At 33.0% G+C, this 21479-nt stretch overlaps 1 protein-coding gene across 7 annotated transcripts; it reads left to right on the top strand.

The window, feature by feature from the left end:
- Positions 1-1430: 1430 nt before the first annotated feature.
- LOC113519412 (uncharacterized) lies at positions 1431-21479 on the top strand. 7 transcript variants are annotated; one of them, XM_052897076.1, is made up of 15 exons: positions 2120-2197; positions 3573-3632; positions 7957-8167; positions 8710-8828; positions 9883-10139; positions 10967-11047; positions 12101-12196; positions 12973-13071; positions 14148-14228; positions 15197-15253; positions 15884-15971; positions 16658-16769; positions 17551-17633; positions 18322-18514; positions 19409-21477. In XM_052897076.1, the coding sequence occupies exons 3-15, from the start codon at positions 8042-8044 to the stop codon at positions 19976-19978; spliced, it is 1962 nt and encodes a 653-aa protein (XP_052753036.1). In that variant the 5' UTR covers positions 2120-2197; positions 3573-3632; positions 7957-8041; the 3' UTR covers positions 19979-21477. The 7 variants fall into 7 exon arrangements, with proteins under 7 accessions (XP_052753039.1, XP_052753037.1, XP_052753038.1 ...); XM_052897074.1 differs by lacking the exons at positions 2120-2197; positions 3573-3632 and adding an exon at positions 6663-7051 and having other exon boundaries at positions 12979-13071; XM_052897073.1 differs by lacking the exons at positions 2120-2197; positions 3573-3632 and adding an exon at positions 6664-7051.

Genomic DNA, 21479 nt, shown 5'->3' with positions numbered 1-21479 from the left:
CCCACCAGCGCTTCGATAGGCAATTCTATCGCCATCCATTAAAGAAAAAAATGAATAGGTGAAAAGGGATAGGTAAATAAAAAATATTTCTTTTTTAAACATGTCCATTTTTTATTCATTGTCTTCTTCATCCTCTTCAAGTCTTCAAAGGGCGCTTGGCTGGTATTTGCCCCCACTCCCTCTCGCACGACGCCATCATGAGGTAAGACGCTGTGACACAAAATACCAAACACCCCCTGAAGAAGACAAAAACACAGTAAATTTATTAATTTTTTTTTTACATATTATGTATAAAATGAAATGTTACCATGCCAATTACTATTTTTGCGTTTTAGCTTTTTAAGTATCTATTAATTTTCAATATTTGTAACTTATTACGTAGGTATATAACAAGTTCTCAAAGTTTGAAATTGAATTCGGTATTCAAAAATTTAAACGAAGGTATTGCCATGATTATGTGAGTAGTTCAAAGCTACCGAAAAATATCTATGCATATTAAACATTTAATATGAATTTTAATAAACTTTTTACAAGATTACATTGACATTATAAAATATTATCTAGTATAAACTGTAATTACTTATTTTATGACACTGACAATAAGGCAGTAACTTTAAACATTTGGTTTATTTTTTCTTACTGCACCCGTAAAGTTTGAAATAGGTAAAATAAAAAAAACTGTATGCTGTATACTAAAGATCCGACTCGGCTTCGTATGAATTGACAAAATTTTCAAAAATCAATATAAATAGTAAAAGAAATTTCAGCCAATTCATTTGATTGGTTATTTTATAGCATTTTATATATAAACCGATTGAAATACAACAAACACTAAATGTTAAGTGGAGTAAATCGCAACACATTAGAGACAGACCGCATTCAAATTGGTTAAGCCGTTTCTGAGATTAGCGTGCGTGCGTCTGTTTGTCTGTACAGACAAAAATTCAAAAAAGTTATTGTTTTGAGTTCTATTGCGTTCTTAAAATCTTTCTATTAAAAATTTTTCTTGTATATCTTCCACGTACAGACAGCGACCAGTAGGCTTACTCTTGAATTTAATATTGATATTAATCCAATTTAATGTTAATATTAATTTTGTACTGTACTCATAAAGTAACAATTAGGAATAAAGTTAAAATTGAAATCGGTTTGCAATAGTTTGCATTGACAAGTTTCACTAATATGCACCTATTAGAAGAGTATGGAACTGTTATGTCGCCAATAATATAATTCCAGAGTGTGAAATGTATGAAATTCCAATATCGATTTATAAGAATTTATTTAAAGAGATCCCATAGTTACGATTTTATTATATGTATTGGCTATTGAATAAGAGAATATCATATGGTGCATTCTAAAGTATTAAACTATGATGGTAATATAATCTGTGCTGATTGTCTACAGAAATGTTGACGATTACTGAGAAGTCACTTTAATAATGACATTTGTTTGTTTATTATACGACTTCTTATTAAAGTTTCGTCTATAATTTCGATATTACAGCCCTTTAAACTATGAGCGAAAAGAATTGGCGAAAGTGTGTGATATGTAACGTACGGGAACATGGAAGTAAAAAGAAACCAATATTTTTCGCAAAATTTCCATTGAATAAAGCCCGGTAAGTTATCGTACAAAAGAGCAACATATATAAAATCTATTGCAAATATATTATTTTTAGCTTTACAAAAAGTCTGTGATACCACATATTTAAGTTTAATATTTCTGTCAAAAAGATGGTTTTTATGTTAAATAAATTTTACAAGCCATTCATTTTAAAATCTTAGAGAATAATAGTGCAGTACTTTCACACACGCCAAATATATACCAGTCTTATTAAAATGTTTTGAATAGTATAAAAGTTACACAAACTAATATTTCACTCGTGTAAAGCCTGTGTGAATCTCTAGTAAATAAATAATTTAGATTTTGACTATGTAACATTGTTTTAGAAATTTTACATTAAATGATTTCAGGTGCAGAGAATGGCTGAAAATGATTGGCAATGAAGAACTAGTGTTTCTTCCTATTGAAAAACTGCACACATCTCGCCGCGTCTGTGGTAAACATTTTGAAAGCAAAGCCTTCAATGAAAAAAGAAACCGAATTAAAAGATGGGCTGTACCTACATTGAATTTAAGCGCTGCTCCACTCTCTGATGAGCAGTTGTCGGAATTTCCTAAGCATGTGTGGAATTGTGGTAAGTAATTGACAAATTATTGAAATTATTGATAAATATTGTAAAACATTCTTAATTCTTGTTTAGAGATGTGTAACACATGGCATATATTTGTGTGCAGGGCGTTATTGATTTGACACAAATAAAAATTCCCTTTTATAAAATTATTCTCTTGAATATTATTAATATTTTATTTGTGTCTCTAGTCCACCAATTTATTTTGTGGTTTGTGTGGGCCCATGATCGTGTTTGGAATAAGTTTGATTTAAATATTTATTTTTTGTGGGTTCAAGCATATGTATATTACATATTTGAATGTAGAGACAAGTCAATCTATATTAATATATAGTAAAAATAGTTGAACACACTAATCTCTGTAACTACCACTTAGTTTTTTTTTATGTTTTTGTGTATTTACATTTAAAAAAAAAATTTAAGGAATTTATGCATTGTAAGTTATAACATGTTTAATAACTTCTTATAGTAATAGAGAATTGAAACTAGCAAGTTATAAATAATAAGAATATTGTGTTAGAATTGGTTGTCCAATAGGCATAAATGCAAAAGGAACAGTTTAATTTTGATTTACATGTTTGAAGGGTGGGATATGGCTTGAATTTACTAGGTACAGAGGAATAATACCTGAGTCCTCAGGAATGGCAACGCATGGGGGGTATCATGGGCGAAACAGTATACTCTGTTATGTCCGTGGCACTGCTCATGTCTATAGGTGACGGTTACCACTTTCCATCAGGTGGGCCATCAGCTTGTTTGCCATTCTAAGTTGTATAAAAAAAACAGCAACTTCAAATATGATAAAATTGTTATAAAACCAACACTATCTATTTATTCCAACAATAATCATTAAAATCGTAACAGAACTGCTGAAACTTTCATAGAATGTTTCACGCAAAACAGCATGGTACAGTCACATTAAAAATCTACTCATTTAACATCTTCCAAAATTTTGTTTACTTTGTTTTGTAAATAGTTCAAATATATCTAACATCAAGGACATGACCTTCAGTAATGTAGTGGACAAAGAGAGAGATCTAACATTAAATTTTGAACTTCAACTAGTGTTATTGTTATTATAGTTTAAATAATTATTCATTTTTTTTATAAAGTTTTTTTAATTCCCACATCAGTAGAGACCTTAACAAGTAAAGCTGAACAGATAAATTATCAGTAAATTGTAAATAATTATATTAAGAAGTATAAATGTATTTTTTATATACATTCTAATATTATATAATAAAAGCCAGTCTGTTGAGAAGCTGTGATATAAACACTTGCATTAAAAAAAAAGAATCATGCTTACATTAATAAATTAATCAATGAAAAACTTCTACTTTATTTTCCTCTCTTTAAAATTTATGGTAATCTTATTGTTCAGGTCCTGTGCCATCGACAAACCCGTCTTTGTTACATTCTTCAGCTAGCACTAAAATAGATGGTAAGTTAAATAATGATGGTAACTAAGATAAAGTTCTTAATTAATTATTAATATAAATATGAGTCCGGTGTGGTCCCGGTACAAAATAAGCAATACCCCTTTCTCTAACCCCACCTGTTACCAGAGCATGTATTATGCAAATGGCTACAGATTCCCTACTTAAGCAATTTTTTTTCTTCTAAAGTTGTGATTTTTGGCGACTTTAATGCCCATCATGCTGAACGGCTCGGTTCACGTACAACTGACTATGCGGGAAGTTCTATTCGAGACTTTGCTCTGACCTATAGTCTGACGCAGCATATTTTCTCACCTACGCGAATACCTAATGCGTTGGACTATTTACCTTCCATGAACCTTCTGACCCGAACAACTATGTGATTTCCATCGAGGCCCCACTTTGTCGAGTCGTTGGATCATTGTTTAGTGCGGAGTGAAGTGACGAGTCTAATATCACCACGCTTGATAGACGTCGTATCAGGCGCTATAGGTTGGCAGATTGGGATGAAATACGAATTTTTTTTCGCATCTTACCCATGGAGGCAGGTTTTGCTTTACACAGGATGATACCGACTCCGTTGCCTATCCCATCGCCGATGATATAGATAGATCTGATAGATCTCAACAATCTAGAAGAGTGTCGGTCGTCCACTGTGCGCTTTTTATAGTATTTTCTTCCATGCACAACTAGGCTTTCGAATCAACTTCCAACAGCAGTATTTCTAAATTGATACGGTATCATAACCTTCAAGAAAAGAGTATATTCCTTCTTAAAAAGCCGGCAGCAGATCTACATTTCTTCGGGTGTTTTGTGTGCTCAAGAGCAACTGTAATCACTTACAATCAGGTAAGCCACATGCTCGTTTGCCTCCTGTTATAAAAAAATTTAATGAACCAATATTCAAGTTTTTACAAATTTTCACATTTATATCATTACTAGCGACCCGCCTTGGCTTCGCACGGATACAATGCTAATACTAAATAGCGCCGCCGACCCCTCGGCCAATACCGCCGCAACCGCTATGTCCCTGCATTTTAAATCTATAATATCTTAGAAAATATTCATTTAAATTACGTACTGTAAATATGCTTGATCTATATTAAAGGTGTAATGTATTTAAGGTACTTAATTGGATAAGGATAAATTCTGTATTACTTAAAATCGTTTCGTAAATAAGCCATTATTTCTCGTAAAAAGTAAAGGATAAAGAATGGTTATTGTGGGTTACCCCTAAGAGATAAACATATACCATCGCGCACTTTTTTGTAGACCTTCTTAAGGTGTATAATACTGTAGTACATTATTTTGATACATCTCGTAGGGTTCAGCCAGCGTTTGCAATGTATGCGTAAAAAGTTTATTTACGACATTAAATTAGAAACCTTTAAAATTATCAGTGTTACTCTGCTATATTATGCATGTATTATACATATAAACCTTCCTCTCGAATCATTCTATCTATTGAAATAACCCGCATCAAAATCCGTTGCGTAGTTTTAAAGATCAAAACGTATATAGGTACAGACAGTCAGAAAACTACTTTCTTTTATTCTATGTAGTGATTAGTACTTTAGTACAATGATCTATCTAGGGACAAAATTTTGGTAAAGACCATTCAAGTTTTGTTCAAATTTTCAAACATACTTCTTCTACTTGATGGATTTATGTCGGTCTATTTATTTGCAGTTCCAAAAATGAACTATATCTATAAAAGTGAGCGTTAACAATGTTTATTAAATAGTCATAACTGTATTTTTTATGTTTAGAATATGCATATAAGATCACAAACCATAAATAGAAATGAGTCGATAGTGAGACGGCATTTCTTTAACCCTACTTTTTAACCTAATATTTTAAAGCCACGTCTGGCAACACTGATGTTTAAGAGTCGGCATTGGCCTTCTTTATATGAGATCTAGAAAAAGAGTACATGTATTAAACGCTGTAATATATAAATATTCGTACTTGCTGCTCAACATAGGCCTCCCCCAAAGACTGCAATAAGGAAATGTTTTGAGCCACCTGCATCCTCTGATTTCCTCTATTGCATTTGAGATCGTTACTCTATCTAGTGGGGTTAGGGGTCATCCTACACTACATTTGCCTGTACAGGGTCGCCTTTCAATACCCTTTTTCCTCATCGATTATCGGTTTTTTGAGCTATGTGATTAGCCCATTGCCACTTCAGCTTGCTTATCCTTCGGGTTATGTCGGTGACTGATTCTTTCGCGGATATCTTCATTTCGGTTTCTGACACACAAACCATAACTCATTTGAAGCTTTTGCATACGAGGACCATGTTTCGCTTCCATTAGTCAACACGCATTTATTATAGACCTTCGTTTTTAAACTTTGAGGTATTTTGGCTGAAAGATGTGGCGTAGTTTTCCGAACGCTGTCCAGCCGATTTGGACTTGTCGGTTGACCTCTCGGTCAAAGTTGTACTTACCTATTCGGACAAGTCTACTAAGTAAAGAATATGCGCATATAGACAAGCAAAAAAATAGCACTATCTATGTAATATTATTAAGTCCTATTAAAATTTATCTAATTCGTAATACATAAATAAATGGTAGAAACAATATTAATGGATTTATCCTTCAGAACGTTAATACTTATCCAGTTGTTTATGAATTTGTCCTTCACATACATTAAAAATAGGCAATGTAAATTAAAGGTAAGCTAAAACCAAACACCCAAAGCAGTAAAAGTATCTTATAAAAAAAAGTTAATTTTACAAACGTATCAAAATTGGAAATTTAGCATATATTCAGATACGATATAGCTTCCGCTACGATACAAATGAGTAAATGAATATTTAAATGAACCGTCATATCAAGAATTATATTATATATATAAATATATATACACGTACATATATATTATATGAATGTTTAAGAGAAAAGGAAAATGTGCAAAATAATTATTTTACTTTCTAACTATTACTTACTATTTTAAGGAAAAAGATTTTTTTAACATTTGGATGTTATTTATAATAAAAATTCGCATCTGGCAACCCAGACTCTGTCATAGCGCTAATACATGACGGCCATGGCATCATCCGCCATTACTGATTACCTTTTCCTAATATTGAAATCGGAATGGTAACATAGTTTCCTACTATTTTTTTAAATATTGTCACTGTGTCTCAGGCCTGTTATCTTCTTATTTGTGTTTATTACTTATTTTTATTTCTTTTTAAATTTCTACTATTTTTTAACATTAAATTTGTGATAAAAAAATTGTGACTCACATAATTTCGTACTTCAAGTAATTTTAATCTTTAAACAGTGTAAACTATGGAACATAAAAAATATCGTATAAATCATAAATGCTCCAAATGTGGAGTTACGGCTGACACGAATCCTACATTGACTTTTCATAGGTTTCCAATAGGAGAAAAGTCAAGTTCCCTCTTACAGTAAGTAAAGTTACAAAATACATTATTACAATTTATTTTTCGGCAAATGCACAAAATTTGAATGTTAGTAGTCTAATAGTGTTAGTGTTATTGATAAACATATTATGAGAAAACTATGGATTTAAAGTGTTAATAGAATAAACGTTTAATGTGTAAATTATTCTACTTTTCTAAAATAACTTCAATTAAGTTTCAATCGAAATATAAACTTCTTGAATATTTACACAAAAATTAAAATTATTACAGAATTCTTATATAGTTTTCTTATATGAAAAACAATAAAATGTAAAACCCATATATGTACTTAGTATTTTACATTTAAATTGGTTTGCTCAAAAACTGAATAAGTATACTAATATAACATTAAAGGATTTTCTTTGACTCTAGCATACATAAGTATACATTTTTGCAATTACATATCCTTCTGCACATCCAGAAAGTCTTGAGTTCATCGGCATATTTAAGATTAGTTTCTGGGGGGGACTGATTTCTTAAAAACTCATCTTTGCAAAGGTTCACTTCTATCATAGAGTGGGCACACAATTTTAAGAACTGACACACTTTGTTGCCCCTTTAATATGACTATTGTCGAGATTGGCTTGTTCTGATTAACAAGAGTATAATTTAAAAACTATTATTTTTCTTGTATTATAAAAGTACACTATATTTTGCATTTGACATTTTTTATTTTAATTAATTATATTGAAATTTTTGGAGTCTAATATATTTGACCATAGTAACACTTTCTCACAATCAACTGTTATTTTAAACCCTGAAGTTAGAAAACAATAAAACAAAAATATAATTTGACAGATAATTATTTGTTGAAATCAAATTCTTTATTATTTTGATCTATTAGAACAGCCATATATATTTTTAATAACTTTATTATATTAATCTTTTAGGTTACAAGTATGGGCTGAATACTGTTTCCCAGATCAAGACTGGTCTTCAACAGACAAACTTCAAACGTTATGGAGGGAACATAAAATGTTGTGCTCTAAACACTTTGATAGTTCCTCCTTTACTGATCGTTTTAGAAAAAGATTAAAGTCTTTTGCAGTACCTACTAATGCAAAAAATATACTACAGAAATTACGGAAAGATAAGGCAAAAGTAAGTTTAGAAGTAATAATAAATAAACATACCTATATACTGGGAGCTAGGGAATTGTTAGTAATAAGGTCAAACAGTCTCTTTGCTAGCAATATACCCTGTCAGGTTGACCTCTATATGATTCCTCCTAGAAATCATCATGGTTAATTATTGTTGAATTGGTTGCAATGGGTCAACTGCACTGCTTTCATCTTCATCCCTTGTCTGCGCTATCTTTATATGCTGGCGGGACACTAATGAGGTACGATAGGTGACAATAAAAGCAGGTCAGTTAGCCTATTGTGACAAATTCCACTAGAATTAACCAGGATAATTTCCAAGGGGAAGTGTGTAGAGGTCAACCTCAAGCAATACACCCTATCGTATTGCTGGCAATGGGTCAGTTACAATTCTATTACTAACAATACCTTTCCTACCATTTATATCCTGGTTACATAGTAACAGGATAAGAACTGTTAAAATAGTTCCCAAAAAATTAAAACAATAAAATGTAATATTGTATCAAATATACAATCAATACAACAAACACCATTTATTTGTAGGCTTCACCATATCCCTACAGACCATTGCGCAGAAGCTGTGAAATATGTGGCTGTAGATCAATGGGCAGAGATGGTAAAAAATTGAATTTTATGGCTCGGTTTCCTATAGATGAAGTTAGGTAAGTTGTAAACTGAAAAATATATCGATATATACACATAATATAGTAATTTTAATAGTATTTATATCCTCTTATAGGGAAAGAGCCATGTCCATAAGTGGACATTTATAGCCCATACATGTATTCTCGCGATATTAATTCCTTACAATCAATATCATGATAATCTAATAAACAGGTTAACATCGCACTATTACGCACAACGGCCCAAATGAGAGGCTAAGTGCGGAAAACAGAGTCTTTCTTACATTACAACATCGCACTATTATTTTCCTTCATAATTATTTTCTTGTTTAAACATTTTTCAATGGACATCAAAAAGAATGAGGTTCTTAATTGGTTTGTATTTTTTAATGTTTGTTACCTCAATACTGTCGATTATAAACTGATATTGAAAAGTTTTTTAAATATATATATGAAATCATATACTTACAGATTGGTTACAAAGAAATTTTATTAAAATCAGTTCCGTAGTTTAGTTTTTAAACAAATTGTTTTGCCACAATTGAACTAGATTTTTTTTGTGTAAAAAATTTTTATATAAATTATTTGTCTACCGAATATAATAATTAAACACGTATATTGTTGTGCCCAGTGTTCTAACCAAATACTGGATCACTTTATTATCAGAAGCAATTTTTTCTTTTCATATAAACCTTTCCAAAAAAAAGGATATCTGTAAAGAAATTGTACTGGTCGAACCATTCTCCAAATTTGCACTTAGTAACATTAAACTATTTATTATTATTTGTATATGATAGACAGATTGATATGCGTGTACATTTATTATTGATAATTGGATATTCTACTTGCTGTATTTGTTTTTGTTAATTTGTACAAATTTTACAATTAATATGTTTTAAACATTTATATACAGTTACATTAATATTATGTATATAATATTACTTTATTTTTTATACCACTGAGGTGGCAAACAAGCATTTGGCACACCATGATGGTAAGCGGTTACCATACCCTATGAACGTCTGCAATACCAGGGGTATTTATATTTTTATGATATTTCAATGACTACATTTTTATTGTTTTCCTGTAATAGGTGTAAGCAGTGGGTAAAAATGACGGGAAAAGAAGATTTAGCATATTTACCCATAGAGAAATTGCACCAATTAAAATTTTTATGTGGCATGCATTTCGATAGGAAATATTTCACAAAAATGAAAATGCGTCTAAAAAGGAACGCAGTACCTTCTATAAATCTATCAGCTCCGCCACTACCAGATTCGATTTTATCAGATTTTCCATGCCATATTTATTCCAAGTCTTCAAATTCTAAACAAGATCTTAAATCAAAAGGTATGCACTGAAATACATATATACACTTTTCTATAGTACATAATATTGGCTAATTTGAAATCTATTTTAATTATTAGTTTTCAATCGACTTCAAAAAGAAGGAAGTTCTCAATTAGTACTTTTTTTTTTTATATTTGTTACTTCATAATTGTGTCAGTATTAAATCGATTTACAAAATTATTTTTTTTATTTGAAAGGGTACATTTTATTAAAATCGGTTTTCAGTAGTTTAGTTTTGAAATAAAAATAACTTCTTTTACCACAATTGAAATTAGTTTTTTTCTGCAGAACACAATGTTTAATTGTGGTCTTTTTTTTATTTGAAATAAAGTGGCAGAACAAAGTTATTGTTAAAATAGGTTTGTAGGTTTAAATTTTTATGAACTCCTAAAAAAGTAAAGGTTTACACATTTCAATAATCCATTATTTTTTAAAAAATTTAAAGACTGACATGTTTATAACGCTTTTCATGTTTCATGCCTGTTTGTATCCTAATTTAATACATTGGATAATTAATGTACAAAATTTCGCGGGCAAAGCTGTGTGGTACAGATAGAAAGTTGTAATTTGTAAGCAAGTAATTGTCTAATATTATAAATGTGAAAATTTGTAAATATGTTTGTATATTTGATACTCAAGCATTCTCATACGGCTAAAGGGGTTTGAATAAAATTCGTTACACGGATAGACTATATGCCAACTAAAACAGGATACTTCATTTACTTATTGACGCGGGCAAAACCGCAGAATTCAACTAGTAAGTTGTAATTTGTACGTAAGTGTTGGTACCATTTCTAATGTTTTATTTTTTCTTTCTGTTTGTCTAGTTTCTTTATTATCAATGGAACAAAAGAAAGGCTGTAAGAGAAGAATACCTTTGTTGCAAATTAAAAGCATTTTTAAAGGAGGTACGTATTACGCTTTTGTATAGTTATAATCAAATTTATTTACCTGAACATATTTAAAAAAAAATCATAAATAGATAATTTATAAACAATCAGTTATACATGTGGTAGAACACACAAAGGGAGGCAAAGTCTCGCCTTACTTAAGGGTTCCATACCCTCTGTGAGTTTAGGATCGTTAACAATTTTCATAATCCGTCTTAAACCGTGTCAAAAGGGCCAAGATGGTATTCAGGTGCTCCAGCCCACAGAACAGTACTCCATGGGAGGCCGGACTTGCGACTTGTACAACAAAAGTCTTTGTCTCGGGTTTAAGTACCGTTTCGCTTTATTGAGTGCCCCGAGTTTTTTAGACGCTAGTTTGACCCTATCTTCTAGATGACCTCGGATCTCTAGAACAGTGCTGGAGATTTCAACACCGAGGATCCCAATACTACTACTACGGACTAAGTTTAGTTGTCCCCAATCGGATACTCTCAACAGTTAGTCTCCACAACGGAGCGAGAGATATTTGGACGGCCCGTGTAGTATGCATGCCCAGAACTGTCATCCGCATAACAATGTATGTTGACCGTAGCCAGCAAATCATTGATATGCAGCAAAAACAGCGTTGGGGACAACACAGAGCCTTGCCGGACGTCGGCATTAATGTCCATGCTGTCGGAACTACTACCGTCAATCACGGTTTTAATACATGTGCCGGACAGAAAGCTGGGGATCCATTTGCGTAGATGAATGAACCAGTTGTAAGAAACCATAGGTCAGAGCAAACTCGTGAGCAGCTCCGCCTGTCAAATCAGTTTTCCGAGATCCTAGCTACTCAGCATAGTAAGTGGCTCGGCTTGGCAGCGATTTTCTGTAAGGTGGAGGTACAATGGCAGTCCGGGCAGCTCCAATTCGAGCGAGAGAACTCGCTGTGCCCTTCCTCTCTTGGTTTTTTTTATATAATTGTATATATATTATAATAAAATTATAATTATTAATAATAACGTCTTTAATTATTATTATTTATTATCTAGAGCAGGTGGTATGATTAAAAAACTTTCATTGTTACAGAAGTATCAAAAGGAAAAACAAATTCACGTGAACACAGTTATTGTACTGTGCAAGCGAGCGTTTCCGATGAACCAAATATATCAACTGTAAATCAAGGTAAATATTAATTATCATCATATCAGCAATTACTGCTAAATATAGAATGAGGAGGTTACCAGTAGTTGCCACGTTTGGCAATCGTGTTGGCAACTGCAGTTAAGCTTTGGTGACATTTTAAGATGGAGACTGCTATCTATCTTTCGACCATTAAATTCCCTTAGTTGCCTCTTACGTCACTCACGGGAAAGGAAGGAGTGGTCCATTTTATGCTTTAATTGATGATAATGGAATGGTGACCCCGCCTGAGCCATCAGTATACACTGGCGGGACACCAGTGAGGGATGATAAGTGAAAATGAAGCAGTTTTGTTAGCCCATCGTGACAAATTCACTAATGAATCAATCACGATGGTTTCCAGGAGGAACACGCGGATCCCCCTGGAAACTATCATGATTAATTCTTCATGATGAATTCATCATGATAGGCTAACTGGCCTGTTTTCATTCTTATCGATCACCCTTCACTGGTGCTCCGCCAGCGTATCCCGTTAGCGCAGGCGGGGTTACCATACCATTCAACAAAAAAAAGAGTTAAGTACATAGATAAGTAGGTAGGTGTTACTAGGATTAGTAAATAATAAGGAAAAAGTTGACTAATATTAACCACTTTTATCAAGAAACCCATGCTCAGTACTGGGATATTGAGTGTATTATATACACGTAATTATAGTATATATGCGTTCTTCGCTTATCCTTATTTGGATATTTTTTTTTTCAATAGAATGTTACATAGAAATAAATAGTTTTATTTTTTAATTTAACGTGATATTCCAGATTCAGACAATGCTGTCGATCAAGAAGTTCTTGAAGAAGAATATTTAAGTGATATGGATAAATATGAACAAAGTTTCGATGGCACTGAAGTGAACACAGGTAAGTGGTCAGATTTGTTTTATAATCGGTGCTGATGTTTCAAGTGGTAGAAGGTTCAATGTAATAAATTATTGTATTTTTTTTTATGGGTGAAAATGGTATGGTAACCCCGCTTGCGCTAACGGGATACGCTGGCGGAGCACCAGTGAAGGGTGATAGATGAGAATGAAAACAGGCCAGTTAACCCATCATGATGAATTCATCAGGAATTAACCATGATAGTTTCCAGGGAGAACCGCGAGGAGGTCGACCTGGTTGGGTATATTTCTAGCAATGGGATTCTCAGTCTCCATTACTAACAATCCCTTTCCTCCCTATTGTATATTATTGTAAACAAATAAATTTATTTGGAAAGAATACGAACTGAGTTTCTTGTCAGTCCTTCTCATCTCGATATCATTCCGAACTGACGGTGGATTTGACATATCATAAGTGACTGGAATAGACCTACATGAATAAAGATATTTTGGATTTTTAAATCAGTATTATTAGATAAAGTCCATACATAGTTAGTAATCTAGAGTTATGGGGCGTTTAACACTTTGAAGACCGCATTGCAAAATCGTATTTCTCACATATCGTCGTAGTCGTAGAATACTGACGGATCTATATATGTAATCTTTGTCAGATCCGTCAGTATTCTACGACTATGACGATATGGACCGGCTTTTTTTTATTGTTAATTATGTATATTATTTTTTAAATATTTTTTTTGTGTACAATAATTCTATGTCAAATTAACTAAATCCGCTATATACAATATCTCTTCGAAGGAGCGGCGAATCGACTACTGTACATAAATAGTATTTAAATCATGCCCACCGGTGTACAAGCGGCCCCCAAGTAAAACATGTCGTGTACCCACGGGTGGGCACTCGACGTGGTGGTTTTAGATCAGTAATGTTGTTACGGAGTGACCCGCTCTTGGACATGTGGTCTTTTACGTGTTAATTAATTCGACGAAGTTTTAAAAGCACGTAACTCTGGGTGTGCGTTAGTCGAGGTGTAGCTGTACATAACTTTTATACTTGCATTTGTTTTTTTGTTATCATTAAATAAAAATACATATTCTGCAGATAAATCACACACTGATGCAGCGTTATTCTCCTGGCAGAAGAAGGCTCCAATAGTATGCGATGAAGATGTATGTGATCCAGGTACGATTTGTATGTCAACTTACCAGCTTTCTTCTCTCTTGTGAGTTTTGGAATAAAACAGCTACCTTGGGATATAATATTTATAAGTATTAATAAAATGTAATGTTACCATTTCCTTATCATCTATTAAAAAAAACTTGATCCTCAAGGTGGTATTGCAGGTAGGATAGGCTACGGTAACCACTTACCATCAGGTGGGCCGTACGCTTGTTTACCACCTCAGTGCTATAAAGAAAATAAAATAAAAAAAAAATCTTCATCTATCATTCCGCTTATGCAGTTACCGTTTCATTTTTACGTATGCAGTCATATCTATGTCAGTGCGTGCAATGCAGTAAAAAAAAATATAAGAAAAATGGGACGACACAGTAACCCAATATGTGCAATGCTTAATTGGCAATTAATAAACAAACTATTTTCTTATTGCATTGTACGCATTAACACACACAAGAATCCATCCCCCCCCCCCCCTCCACCGTTCCCTCCTCTAGTAAAGAAGAGTTCAATTTGCGAATTTTCTTTTATTATTTGTAATAACTATATTTTGTATAGAACATTTATCCGGTTAGATATTATAAAATGGATGGGAATGAAAGCAGACCGATTGGCCCATCGTAACGAATTCAACAACAATTAACCAGTATTATACAAAAGTCGATTGCTTGGGTACCTCTGTCCCATTCGTGTTTCAACCGTGAAGCAGTTGTGTGTGCATGGCTGTGTTTTGGTTTAAAGGATGTGGCAGTGAACTTACAAGGTACAGAGGAATAACACCTTAGTCCTCAGGAATGGCAACGCATAGGGGGTATCATGGGCGAAACAGTATACTCTGTTATGTCCACGGTACTGTTCATGTCTATAGGCGATGGTTACTACTTTCCATCAGGTTAGATCCCCATTACTAACAATTATTTTTCCCCCATTCGGTTAGTTAGTATATAAACTCAGTTGTATACATATTTTTGCAGATGGCTGGGATACTTATGAAGACCTTTCGATGTATAACGACGATAGTCCAAACGCAGGTGGGATATTGATTTATTATTAAATAAAAGAATCGCCTTGGTAAAATAAAAGTGTATACAAGTCGAGGCGCGCGTCCAGAGAAGCAGTAGTTCAACTAGTAACTAAATAACAATAAACAATAATAATATACTAAATAATTAGTAATAATAGTAATAATAAGTAGTAATAGTACTGGCCCTGGCAAGGAGTAAGAAGTAAAAGGTGCGGGATCAAGGGGCCTACCATGAAATGAAATTCCGAAGTTTCGGACTCAATTTCGTGTTTTCGTTCATACCTAATACGGCCCAGTAAATGCTTAACATTTCGTTCGTCATAAATCCTAACATAAAAGTCTAAGAGAATAATATTTTAAATGTTTTTAAACGGTTAGTTTTATGTAATTTTAACATCAAATTTGTGTTTCGTTCGGCTCCGAAATTTCGGAAAACATTTCATGGTAGGCCCTCAGATCCCGTCTGCTTCGAAATTGTCAGTCGCAAAATATTTACTGATATTTCATATCTTAACATTTCTGTTACAAGTCTTTTGTGCCTATATTTTTATTTCCGCTTCCATTGTGAATGCGTCCTGATAATTTTATTTAACTTATTCTCTATGTGTTGATAATAGAGTTTTTTTTTTATTTGCAGATGAAGAAAATAATCAACATGTAGAAAGTAATGTGCCACAGATGCATGAAGGGTACACATGCAATGGTTGCGAGGGAACAATATCGGGGTAAGTAATAAGATGGGTGGGAGCTACGATGTCATCATCATATCAGCCTTTAACTGTCCACTGCTGAACCTATAGAGGCCTCCCCTGTAGAGGGTTTTGTAGTTGCCACGCTTGGCAGGCGAATTGGCAACCGCAGTTAGGCTTTGGAGATGTTTTAAGAGGAACACTGCGTCCGTCCCTCGAACTCCTTTAGTCGCCTCTTACGACACCCATAGGAAAGGAAGGGGTGGCCTATTATATGCCGGAACCATACAGTGTCGATACGATATAGATACTAAATATTCATGATTTTCTTTTATACCACTTAGATGATGAACGAGTCTATGGTTCACCTTATGATACGTTGTTACCTTATGTATGTAGTACACTGTACTCTGTTATGTCTATGGACCTGCACATGTCTATAGGCGACGGTCATTACTTCCTATCAGGTGGGCCGTTAGTTTGTTTGCCATTCTAAGTTGTATAAAAAAAAAATCTTGTCTAAATATTGCAGTTGTATTTGGCGTGTATTGTGAGAGAAGATGTAGAACTTTTTGGCCATATTGAGCATCTGAAGTATCTTAATGCTGATTTGTCTTTTATATTTAGATCTCAGAATTGAATGTCGCTCGATATATTCAAGAATCATTATCAAGAAGTTATATATGACTATTATGTACTTAATTTGGCATTTTTGTACGCAGGTTCAGATACACATGCGTGCAGTGCGAGGACTACGACCTGTGCGAGGCGTGCGAGGCGAGACACCTACATATGCAGCATTACATGCTGCGGGTGCCGGGCCCCAGGCCGCAGGTATGTATACAGGTAGAACATAGAGAGGGCGTGGGTGTACTACGAGCTGAACGAGGGTTTTTCTAATAAATCAGACTTGGCATAGTTCAGTTTCGTTTATTAGCTCAAAATAAAATATTGTAACTTCCTCTCCCCCCCCCCCCCCCCCCCCCACAAAGCTGTTTGTTTTGTATTTAAGATCCCAATGAGTGGATAATAGGCGAGGATGAAATCTTTTGGCCAATCGTGACAAATTCTCCGGGATTAAACCAAAATGTAAGTTTGTTTTATTTACATTATTTTTACCTGTACCTTTCCTGCATTAGATTACCCACCAATTAATTATTTTCTCTCTAACTGCACTAGGTTGGCTGGAAGAGATCTCTTTTAAAGATAAACCTAGTTTAAGATAATATATATGTTTTCCAAGGGAAGCCAGTGCAAGGCGACCTGACTGGTCCACCTTGTATAGTGTTTAACTAAAAAAATAGAAAAAATGCAAAGTGTGTCAGTAATTTAGAATAAAATAAATTTACTTAGTAGTTTATTGGCACAAACAATTTTAGATTTTGTTCTTCATTTCATGCTTTAATTGTTACTTTCTCAAAACTTGATTTTGAATTATGAGTTTTTTGCAATAGGATATCAACTCAACCCAAACTTAATACATTTTTGAATATCTCTTTTGAGCATGTTTATATCAACTATAAATAAATATAATAATAAAAAATATATGAAAGTTTGTAATGTATATTCTAAGCTTTTTGTCGTATTATTTTAATATTTGCTTTTTATTTTTCAGGGAGAAGTAAAATTAATAATAAACACAATCAAGAGGACATTAAACGAGTCGACCGTTGAAGTGAAGGATGAATTAATAACAAAGTAAATTTTAATTTATTACTTTATACTTTAATATATATATTTAATTGAATGATGCCCATGACTTCACTCTAATGAATTAATGTCACATAAGTTTTTATTCGCCCATTAAACTTTGTAATTAGCAAATAGTGACCTTTTTCAACCGACTACAAAAGAGAAGGTTCTCAGTTTGGTTTATGTTTGTTACCTTTAGTTTCCGTCAGATTTAAACCGCTTTGGAAAAATATTTTTTTTATGTAAAAGGGTATACTTTCAAATTGATTTCATAGAAATTTATCAAAATCAGTATAGCTTCGGTGAGCTTACATTTGAGTTATATTTTAAACATTTCTTAAATACTATTTTTGTGGGTAGATATATTCGCTAACAAATCACACAAACAGTTGCTGAGACAGATGAGAACGGAATCCAAAAATTATAAAAAGTGTAAATGTACATTAATATAAGGGTGGGATATGGCGTGAATTTACTGGGTACAGAGGAATAACACCTGAGTCCTCAGGAATGGCAACGCATGGGGGTATCATGGGCGAAACAGTATACTCTGTTATGTCCATGGTACTGCTCACTGTCTATAGGCGACGGTTACCACTTTACATCAGGTGGACCGTCAGCTTGTTTGCCATTCTAAGTTGTATAAAAAAAAAATTATTGCCATTCAAAATTGTATAAAAAAAATCTGTTTCAGCATAAAAGAAGAAGTGGACGAGGCATTTGATGAGACCCTTATTGAGACACTCGATGAGTCGTTCGATGAGGCATTTGATGAGAGGGACCCTCTGGAAGGTGCGACGGCGCGGTCGGTTGCCTCGTTCCGTTCGCAACAGTCACGAATGGACTACACGGACATTGAAACCATCGACGATGACGCACTAACGGATGTAACTAGTCGACTATTTCTTTTTAACCGACTTCAAAAAGGGAGGGGGACGTGAGTGAATCTCACGTTGCCGTTTTTATTCAGTGCTCTGTCGTTTATGGAACGATTTGGAAAATCGTTGTGAAAGGATGTACTTTCGGATTGATCCCATACATATTTCATGAAAATCATTTCATAGTTGATGGAGTCAGTTGTGAAACGATTTGGAAAATCCCTTTATTTTTTTATCTGAAATCTCCCTACATATATGTAGGGAGTTACTTGTCTGTTATTGTAGGGAGGCATAGAATGTAAATACTTTATAAAGGATTTATTTATTAAATAACTTTTTTGACTAAATTACTATTTGGTACAAAAGGCGGACTAATTGCTAGTAGCATTTTTTTTTATATGCAACTTAGACTGGCAAACAAGCTGACGGCCCACCTAATGGAAAATGGTAACCATCACCTATAGACATGAGCAGTACCACGGACATAACACAGAGTATACTGTTTCGCCCATGATACCCCCCATGCGTTGCCTTTCCTGAGGATTCAGGTGTTATTCCTCTGTACTCTGTAAATACACTGCTATATCACACCCTTCAAACCGAAACACAGCCATGCAAACACAACTGCTTCACTGTTGAAACACGAATGGGACAGAGGTACCCAAGCAATCGACTTTTGTACGTACATATATATATATATATATATATATATATATATATATATATATATATATATATATATATATATATATAATATAAAAGAAATTATTATAATTATTAATTATTTTTAAAAACTGCAAGGGTGATTACTATAAAATAAATAAAAAAAAAACTAAATTCTTTTGACTACTAACAAAGTATTACATGACACAAAGTTTAATAACATTTTTTATTGTTCAACAGAACGGAACGAAATGGAAACAGAAAGAGTATGGAGAAACTGGTGTAACAGACAGTAAGAAGAATCTAGAAGATTTATGGTCAGATGAGGAACCAGATATATTTGACATTGAAAAAGGAAAGAGTAAACCTAGCACAAGGAAAGTCAAACGAGTCACCCTAAATAGTATTAGTTCTAATAACAGTTCTAATTCCACACCAAAAACTGGCCATAAAGTTATTAAGATCAAATGTTACAAACCAAATATTTCAAAGGAAAATGTAAATAAATGCTTTGTAATTGTCAATGATATTCTTCGAGCAGAGGACGGTAACAAGATTTGTACTTTAAAAATTAAAAATATTAAAACTATAAACAGTGATCGGAATAAATTACACAAAAATGTTACACCCTTTAGTAACAGTTCTAAATTTAAAAATAATGTTACTACCAGTAGTCAGAGTAGTCCAAAGAGTGTTACTGCAAATATTGAAAATAATAGTCAGAAACGTCAAAAAAATGTTACAACCAGAACTGTGGATGATAGTCAGAGTACTGAACAAAGTGTTACGGCTAGCCGTAGTAAAGAGTAAAAAATGAAACAATCGATTCAAAAGTCATTACTGCATAAAAATGTCACTACCAGACCTTTTAGCAATCGGAGTTCTCCAGAAAATGTTACTGATAATAGTGAAAATAGTAGTCTATAGAATTATGGATAATAGAATTCTATAGAAAATGTTACATGCAGTAACATTTTCTAAAGAATTCTATTATCTAGCTAAGCTCTCTAAGCTGCATTAAACAGCATCTAAAATTACTCAAAGACATTACTCAAAGCCTTTCAATCCCAAATTGATTAGAGTTTGTCTTGTGAGTACTAAACAACTGGTAGATATAATATTTTTTGTAAATAATGTAAAAAAACAACACTAAAATGTTAAAGTTTGTAGTGTCCGAGTTTTTGGCTTGCAACAAGTGGAAGGTAAAACAATGTAAAACCAATAAATAACTACCAAATTTATTTAGAGTTTAAAAAATTGTTACTACTACCAGTATGTAGTAGGTAAAATTGTATTCAGAATCATCAATAGTGTGATATAGCAGTCATTGTTAATGAATATGAAGTGAAATATATTGATGAATATAAAATTAAATATTTTATTTATATGGCCCAGTATTATGAGGCATTCAAAGGTTGATCAGACTTAGAATTTGATAAGTCAAAGGGCAAAAAATAAACAATTTGTCTTATAAGATTTACTTTTATCGAAGGCAAAGCTCGCAGAAATGGTTTCAATGTCAAAATCGATCATTTTCAATGTTAGTATCTTGAACCTAGTCCTTGTAAGTTACATTCTGTGAATGCGCTTAAACGGAGAAGTGATATCAAATATTTTTATGTTTACTGAAGAGACCAAAACATACTTCTTTGTTTGTTGTGGCCCAGATTGTTACCGATATTGACTATTGGATAAATCTCAGTGACATTAAAAATCAATGCTGATACAAGTGTTATTATTGGCCATGAAGCGTAGGTATTCTATCGATTGATTATATAGATCTATTATAGGATAGTATAGTATGTGCTCCATATCGAGGTTTTCTCTAAAGACTACTATATGGTATTTTTCAAAAAGGGTGCATTTAGGTTTCTTCAGGGTCGACAATGCACACGTGACATTCCTAGTGTTGGCATCCATAGGCTACAGTCACCGTTTACTATCAGACAGCCTTTATGCTTGTTTGTCACATTTGTGGTATAAATGAATACTATGCTTCCTTATTGGGATAGTTAAATAAATAATAATGATAAAAAAGGATTTGAACAACTATACACACACAACAGTCTAAACTTTGATGTCTATGGTTTGGACCATAGATCATAGTCACCAATAGTAGGCACTGGAAGCTAGTTCTAGCCTAGTATCCAGTGACTATTATTTCGAAGAAGAAAAATATGTGAAAAATTATTTCTAATGAACTTTAAGGGTCATTTTTATGTATATTCAGAAGAGAATCTTTTTTAATGTTTCAGTTTCAAAAGTGTAAATTTATTAATTGTAATAAAAATTTATTTCCATGTAACTAAAG

Source organism: Galleria mellonella, unplaced genomic scaffold (assembly GCF_026898425.1).
Source record: "Galleria mellonella isolate WM207_F2 unplaced genomic scaffold, CSIRO_AGI_GalMel_v1 utg352, whole genome shotgun sequence".
Taxonomy (NCBI): domain Eukaryota; kingdom Metazoa; phylum Arthropoda; class Insecta; order Lepidoptera; family Pyralidae; genus Galleria; species Galleria mellonella.
The sequence above is the reverse complement of the archived record's forward strand: the minus strand, read 5'-3'. Positions and strand labels throughout refer to the sequence as shown.

What these genes read in the sequence shown, in the direction of transcription:
- LOC113519412 (XM_052897073.1), top strand. Translation starts at nt 6,930, where the DNA reads ATGGAACATAAAAAATATCGTATAAATCATAAATGCTCCAAATGTGGA. An exon ending in ACAAGATCTTAAATCAAAAG is followed by an intron (nt 10,140 to 10,966) that starts GTATGCACTGAA and finishes CTGTTTGTCTAG; the next exon opens with TTTCTTTATTATCAATGGAA. An exon ending in TATATCAACTGTAAATCAAG is followed by an intron (nt 12,197 to 12,972) that starts GTAAATATTAAT and finishes GTGATATTCCAG; the next exon opens with ATTCAGACAATGCTGTCGAT.